This window comes from Sinocyclocheilus grahami, unplaced genomic scaffold, assembly GCF_001515645.1.
Source record: "Sinocyclocheilus grahami isolate Dianchi unplaced genomic scaffold, SAMN03320097.WGS_v1.1 scaffold80.1, whole genome shotgun sequence".
Taxonomy (NCBI): Eukaryota; Metazoa; Chordata; class Actinopteri; order Cypriniformes; family Cyprinidae; genus Sinocyclocheilus; species Sinocyclocheilus grahami.
This window is the reverse complement of record NW_015505259.1, coordinates 637,059-645,229: the sequence shown is the minus strand read 5'-3', so window position 1 is coordinate 645,229 and position 8,171 is coordinate 637,059. Positions and strand designations below refer to the sequence as shown.

At 36.3% G+C, this 8,171-nt stretch overlaps 1 protein-coding gene across 2 annotated transcripts in view; it reads left to right on the top strand.

Annotated features, from left to right (window-relative positions):
• Positions 1-342: 342 nt before the first annotated feature.
• The window catches only part of col18a1b (collagen type XVIII alpha 1 chain b), a 49,657-nt gene continuing 41,828 nt past the window's right edge, over positions 343-8,171 (top strand). For both annotated transcript variants that reach the window (XM_016273630.1, XM_016273629.1), the window contains exon 1: positions 343-460. In XM_016273630.1, the coding sequence (XP_016129116.1) occupies positions 379-460 (82 nt within the window). In that variant the 5' untranslated portion in view covers positions 343-378. The remainder of the gene's footprint in view (positions 461-8,171) is intronic.

The window sequence follows — 8,171 nt, the reverse complement described above, 5'->3', positions numbered from 1 at the left end:
GTTAGTTCAATGTATTTCTTTTTTTAATACACATATCCCAAAGCAGCTCTACAGGAAGAAAAGAGAGGGGGAGGGGGGAGAAAGAATTTGTCGGCTCTAGGACCCAGGTATATAATTTCACGTCTTTGAATCATTCATTAGAACAGCTCTACTGTACAGTCCGTCTAGGCTGAATTAACATCAAGTTCAATTCTGATAGTGGAACTCCCCGAGGACAGTTAAGTGATGTGCTCAAGATTTGCATCCACGCCCCTCTTTCTGTCTTACAATGTATTCAGTGTTTGTTGGGCATGCATTACTTCTCCACTGATGCTGTTTTTTTAATTATTATATACTTTTAATTTCAGAGGAGTTATTGAAGAAATAGAAGCAGTGATAATGATGCAATCTCTTTGGTTTATATTGGGATTATCGTTTTACCTGGTACTTACGGAGAAAATATCAGAAGCTCAGCGATCAGGTATCTAAATCGCTTGTTCTTCTTGTTGAAATGTTGCAGTTACAAAATTTCAGTTGAAATGCCATTTGTCCAGCGTCCATTATCATTGTAAATTAATTATTTAACATAGCCTACTCTGTTTTGCTGTGGCGCCAGCTTTCTGTGTGATTCTTTGACAATTAGCTAATTATCCACTGCAAATGTGGATAGGTGCAATATTATTCCTCAGTGGTTAACCTGCATGATTTGTTTACATGTGTTTATCCTACATGTTTACATGTTCTTTTCATGTCTGTAGGTAGGCTAGCTCTTTTTTATGTTTTTAATAAAGAAATTAGCTTATGATTTGTTCAAAGTTTGATGGAATGTAAATCTTCATCCTAAGGCTTCCTTTCATTATAAACTTACAGGGTTACAAGGTTTTCATGATATTGTTTGCAGTATACAGGGTTGTACAAAACACTTTTAACATTTGGGGATGTCAGAGTAAAAGGTTGTCATATTAAATGTATCTTTCAATGTCTTTAAAGCTTTTGCAGTTTGCATCTTGCATTATAATATTCCCACTTACCAAATACCATTCTTAATTCACCTGCAATCTTTATGATATAGCACATCTGGGCTCTTTCCACTTGCACTGCTACTTAGACCTTATGGGAACATGATGTCCATGTCTTGAATTGATGTAATGTACTTGTTTACACATAGTCTATATCATAATAAGTGGTTCAGCTTTTGTAGACATTTCCATGGTCTACAACCTTCCAAATGTTATGATATACCAAGACTTGGCTAAATGAAGTAATGCAGTAGAGCATTTGGAGGAAACGTATAAATGTAGTTAGCCATTCCACTGCTGGCAAAGAAAATCCACTAAAAGGTGTTATATCAACAGGGAACACTGTTTTCCTGTTATGATAAGGCCAGTACTGGCTAGGCAAGTCCATAAAGCTTTGCAAGGAAGATACAAGGCTTGTTCCACCAAGTTTTGTTTGGATTTTCCACACAATGTGTGTTAATTGTGAGTAGAAAAACTGTGAAAAAAACCATAGCTTCCCACACCGTCAAAATGGCAACATGCCACCCATGAAAAAGAGTTATAACAGTTGTAAACATTTTTTAGTAAGGACAGAACCCTCTTGTTTAATTTTACAATTGACAAGGCATAATTTTTGAAGTGGTCTGTAAAAACGTAAGTAAATGTACGTTTTATAGAACCACATTTTACGTAAAATACATACGAATTATCATGAGATCACGTTGGTCTGTTACATGACCAAGGCTGGACCAGCACACGCAGTACTTTTCCTACTTTTCATTGATTTTGAATGCTTATGGTCAATTTGAAAACAGTTGAAAATAATTTTAACATGCACAATATAAAGTGCGTAGAATGCATAATTTCAGTGGAATTGATTATGCATGTCCATTTCGTTGTATCATATTTGGGTAAGTTGACAAACGTTGTCATACTCCCTTTAAATATTCTTTTTTCTTTCAGTTCGCTTGAGTCACTTTAGTTTTAATTGTAAAAGAGGGATTGTGCCTCCATGTCCTTCTGTTCTGATTCTGATGAATGCTGCATTGTAAATTATATGGAACATTCATTCCATTACCTCACTCTGCCAAAATCCCACTCTTACATAAAGGCATACACGGTAAAAACTTTGTGACAGGATGAGTCAAAGTTGATAGTCAGTAGAGAAGACTTTTCGAAGTAAATATTCTGATATATATGTTTTCAATCTGTTTATTTCTCATCAGTTTTGCTAAAAGTGGTTCATAACAAAAACAATTGTTGTAATGCATCCAGCAAAATAAATATCACTTTAGAAAATAATTGACCATACTAGACAACAAATAGTATATTACTACATTTCAAACATTGATTTGAAGCCAAAAATCAGTATATTGAGTAAATATATTTTATAATAATACATTTTATATAATACATAAAACAACATATTTTAAATGTATTATTTGCAGGTAATATTCAAATATATTCAAGTAGGGAGCTCATTTTTAATTATTATGAATGACCTCTATAGCTGATGGAGCTCTCCTTGGATTATGGGTAGTGTAGTTCATTCTGGGAATTCAGCAATTAGCATGATTTTTTTATAAAGTTAGATTCATCCTTACCTGTGATGAAAGCATAGAATCTTTTATATCATAATTTACTTTATTGACTTTATTGCCTTACAGGTTATAGTTAAAAAATAAAAAAGCTTACAGGTTATAGTTAAAAAATGAATTTAACTGTTCAGAAAATGTGAACGTTTTGATTGTCTATCTCAGCACACAGGTTCGGAAATAGTTTGTGTTATTACCAGCAGATAGTGTACTTTCTAAATGCAATGTCTCTGACAATCAAAATGTCATCACTTATTGTTTTTGTGTTTACAAAAGATGTTTAAGGCCATTTTCAAAATTTTAAGGTCAGTCTATGCCCAGCATTTTGTGTAATTATTGTTTTAGACTCTGCACTTTTACAATACAGTGTGCATTCATATCCTTAATTTAGGTTTCCTGTACTGATTTTACTGCTAGGATGTATGCCTGTTTCCTTTGGAGATTCCCTTTTTCAAACAAACACAAAATCTCACGGGTAAAGGTGGCTTTGGTAGAATAAAGAATATGTTCGATACCTAAATTCACTCTGTGTGTAGAGCAAATGGGGTTGTCAGGTATAAAAACAATACATTTGAGTCAAGTAGTTACGTAAAGTGATGCTGGTTCCAAATCTTATTTTAGCAATCCCTTTAAGGTAATCAAATTCTGTACCATTAAGGGACCTTTAAAACAGTAATTGGCTGCCCTTAAAATATGTGTGACTCTTGTCTATATAATTACCATCTGTCAGCATGAGTGTGTTATGTTAATATTGTGGGAAAGCAAGACACTTCTCTCACTGTTCTGTAAACATTAAGTGTAATTAGACCATGCTTTGCTGAAAAAAAAGGGGGGGGGGGTACTTATAAGGTAAAGTTTGATAAGCTACTTCTTACTTTGGTTATTTCTTTATGATATGGTCTCCATATTGGTGTCTATTTTGTACAATATTTCAGTGGAGTGCATAAACATAAAGCCTCTACAAAACTCTTATTACATTTAACAACAACTGCAATCACTACAAATATTGGTATAGTATGGATTGTTGATAAATTGTACAGTACATACCCCTACCATCACCCAAATCTACACCCATGGAATGCAGTGTTCTTATAAACAGTAAAGGTATTGTATCTGCATCTGTTTCAGTCACGTGACCTTTTCTTCATAGCTGCCATATTTATGACCATCTGTGAAATACATTTTCAACTGTACCAAATTCCATGAATAATTTATACAGATCTGTATTCAGCACAGTACCGCAGAATCTGACAATTGTTGAAATCTACATTTATTTATTCCACAATCAATCTACAAACATGTGCTTCATAATCTAAGGATGTGTCTAGTGTTAAATGTAATGTAAAATCACACTAAAGCAAATGTTTTCAGTTACTGAGGTCAATATAGAAGTGCTCTATTCTCAGGCAGCCTTGAATAATTCATTCCACAAACGGAAGTGTAATTTTATTGAGTGCATGATTTTAAACAAATTTTTAAAGTATTATTCATTTCTTTATTTGTAAAAAGGAGGAAAGAAATGACTGAGTGTACTTTTAACTAAGTATGTGCAATCTTGTCTTCAAGTGTGGTCTCTCTGTGTACTCCATAACCCTACGGGAAGCTGTCCAGCTGAACAGGATTATAAGGATATAAACTCAGTATACGCATAGGCCATTAAGGCAGCTGTTCAGTTGCGTCAAGTGTTATTTGATGAGCGTTTACATAATGCCGCTATGCCAATATACAAGTCAATTATGGAACTGCCTATCCAGTGGTTTTCCCAGCATTTATAGATCTGAAGATGGCAATCACAGCTTTGTGTTCATTGGTTAATGCATGCATATTATGATTTTTTTATTATTATTATTATTATTTGTTTTGTATTCCATGATTTTTTATCGCTAGATAGTGGAGATTTGAAAGTGCCTCTCAAACAGACACACACGGGTCCGTGTTTGACATGTGGGCGTCATATCAAGAAGTTCAGTATTGTTAGTTAATATTGGAATAGGCTGCTGACCTTCTCTGAACATTGAGCACTTTATTAATAATACCTCAGAGTGGGATAAATCCAGCACTGGTCTCATGTCTGCCCCCTTGGTGTTTGTCTGCCCAGCGGATGCCCCTGATCTGATCCCAACATGCTTTGTCATTCCAAGTTTGTGAGAATCAGAGGACATTAGGGAGGATATTACGACTGAGTTGCTGAATAGAGTATATCTTTATCCTTTTTGTTCACACGCACTACGGTTCAACATCATTTAAAATCCAAGGAATTGATTCTAAATGAATGTGCTGTTCCCAAAACATGCAATTTGATTGTATTTCATGCCAAAACTAGAAGGTGATTTGTTTTAAACTTAAATTTCCTGGCATTGTGATTTTGTGCCAACAAAAACAGGTTTTTAGCTGCAGAAAATAAATTGTTCTCAAAAAAAGACCAGACTTTTAAAAAAATAAGTCAAAAGAAGCTGTGCATGAAACCCTTGGTGGCAATTATATTATTGTTTCCCAGGCCTGTTTCACTGGCCTGTAATAGCAGAGTCAGAGGTGGTCTAAGGTCAAGTCAGGGCTAACAGTGCAAGGATCAAGAACAGTTCACTACATCACCACATATAGTGCTGTAGAAAAAGTTAAGAATTTTGGCATGTGTTGTAGTATATAGGTAAGAATGTTTGCTACATGTCATGTTTTTGATTGCTGTAGTTAACAGCTTTTGGGCACTTCAAAGTTAAGACAGCTGTTAGTGAAGCAGAGTTGGATCATTAACCGACAATGATCTGAAACATCCAAGCAAGTCTACATCATGATCACAGTGGTTAAAAAATAATAATAATAATAAGTTTTGGAATCACCTAGTCAATATCCAGATTGAAACCCTGTTTAAATGCTATGCCATGCCAAAACCTGGAATGCATAGTTCATGCTCAACCTACAAATGATCTGAATCAGTTTTGCAGTTAAGAGTGAGCCAACATTTTATAGTGTTTTTTGTTTACTTTTATTCATTAATGGATATTGGTTGAAGATTTTGTATAATTTTCTCTTGTTTTACTATACTCTTTATTATTACTATCATGAGCAGCATCTCAGTGTATTTGTTTTTATTAGTTTTTTACCTTTATTAGTTTTGTATGTGGGCTAATGCTTTTAATTTATAATGATAACAGCCTGTGTTCTGAGGCCAGTTCGTACTGCCAGAAGTCCAAATAACATATTTGCTAGGTTTTATTGAGCCAGTGTGTTTGCCCTGTTGGCAACACCCTTGCGGTGTGAACTAGCCTGGCATATACTGTGAATGTGTCTGTGTAGGTTGTGCCAATTTGTGTAAGAAAGACAGGAACTGTGAGAGCATGCAACGGAGGGAGTGGAATAGACAAAGAGATTGTTAGAGGGCCAAGTACCCATGGTGTGATCAGGGTGAGCTGAGAGCATATGTGGAGTGAACAGCTGGACAGACAATTTGAGATTTTGAGCAGAGGTGGTTCAAGCATGGTCAGAATCAGAATGTGGGAAAACTGCCTTTCACAATGATGAGGTTATGGGTTTCCACACGTACGTAGGCTGAGACATCCACCAGATCAGATATGCTGTCAGCTGCTGTGTGTCTGTCACTCAGACCCACGCCAAAATGCCCTGCTGGCATGAATAGATGTACAATGAGCTCTCAGTACAACCAGTGAGGGACTGAGAAGAAATACTGGGTAAGCCATTTGCTTGGTTTTCCCCTTAAATAACTGCAGTGCTGTTTTGTGCAGATGCTGTAGAATATACTGAAGACTAAATAGTATTACTGAGTAAAAATGACTGAAGATCATACACAGTCTTTTAAGGACAATATTAAAATTCTGAATTTATGTAGGGGGTTACTGAGCTTGGTTTTAAAATGCCACACAGCTTTTAAAGGATAATGTAGTCTGTCCATACAATGAAAGTCAAAAGGTCTAATGTTGTTTGCACCCCCACATTCTTCGAAAAGTCTTGTTTTGAAGAAATAAATGCATAAATGGAAACATTTATTTTTGGTATAAAGCAATCGTGTATTTTTGCTCCATTTGAGCCCTCTACAGTCTATAGTGGAATTCACTTTTGTGAATGTATCACTGCTGTAATTGCTGTAGCTGTGCACATGCATTTGCTGTACACATGCACATGCAATTCACCCTTTTCATGGAATTTTGTACCCACTTACTAAACTTACTCCCAGAACAGACAATTAGTGGTGAGAAACCATTTGTCTTATTAGAAGTCAGTGTACCTTCAGAATGATTTTGAAAGTGATATCTCAAGGCAAAAAACAAAACAAAATGGGGCATACAAATGCTTTAAAGGGTTAGTTCACCCAAAAATTAAAATTAGCTTGTGTTTTACTCACCCTCGAAGCATCCTAGGTGTATATGACTTTCTTCTTTCAGACGAATCCAGTCAGAGTTATATTAAAAATTGTCCTGGCTATTCCAAGCTCTATAATTGCAGTCAGCGGGTGCTACAGTTGAACAGTCCACCAGTCGTCAAATAAAGCTCGCGCATTCATAATAAAACATGCCGCAGACGGCTCCGGGGGATGAATAAAGGCCCCCTGTAGCGAATCCATGAGTTTTTTTTAAAGAAAAATATCCATATTTCAAACGTAATAAACACTTTTCTCTTACTTCCGTTGACTGTCATACACTGCAGCAGTTCCGGCGGATGACGTAGCACGTATGCGCAGCGCGCGCGCCTCTGAGGTATGCTAGTCTCGCGAGTTTGTTTATAGGAGCAAAGGAAGCAAAGTTTCCTTACGTTAGCAAAGGAAATCCAGTCTCCTCTTGGTTTATATCGAAAGAACGTTTTTCTTTACAAATCCTCGGTTTGTACTTCTAATTCGTGACCGGCGTTTTGTTCGCGCATTCATAATAAAACATGCCGCAGACGGCTCCGGGGGATGAATAAAGGCCCCCTGTAGCGAATCCATGAGTTTTTTTTAAAGAAAAATATCCATATTTCAAACGTAATAAACACTTTTCTCTTACTTCCGTTGACTGTCATACACTGCAGCAGTTCCGGCGGATGACGTAGCACGTATGCGCAGCGCGCGCGCCTCTGAGGTATGCTAGTCTCGCGAGTTTGTTTATAGGAGCAAAGGAAGCAAAGTTTCCTTACGTTAGCAAAGGAAATCCAGTCTCCTCTTGGTTTATATCGCTCCCACATTTTTCTTTGCAAATCCTCGGTTTGTACTTCTAATTCGTGACCGGCGTTTTGTTTTGTTTTCTCTCCGCATTCGTCACTAATCACGCAACGCTGACATGCTGCATCATCCGCCGGAACTGCTTCAGTGTATGACAGTCAGCGAAGTGTTTATTACATTTGAAATATGGATATTTTTCTTACAAAACACATGGATTCGCAACAGGGGGCCTTTATTCATCCCCCGGAGCCGTCTGCAGCACGGGACAATTTTTAATATAACTCCGACTGGATTCGTCTGAAAGAAGAAAGTCATATACACCTAGGATGCTTCGAGGGTAAGTAAAACGCAGTCTAATTTTCATTTTTGGGTGAACTAACCCTTTAAGTAAATTAATTCCAATTCAATTTAATTATTTAATTCAATTTTTGTATATATTTTGTATTATTT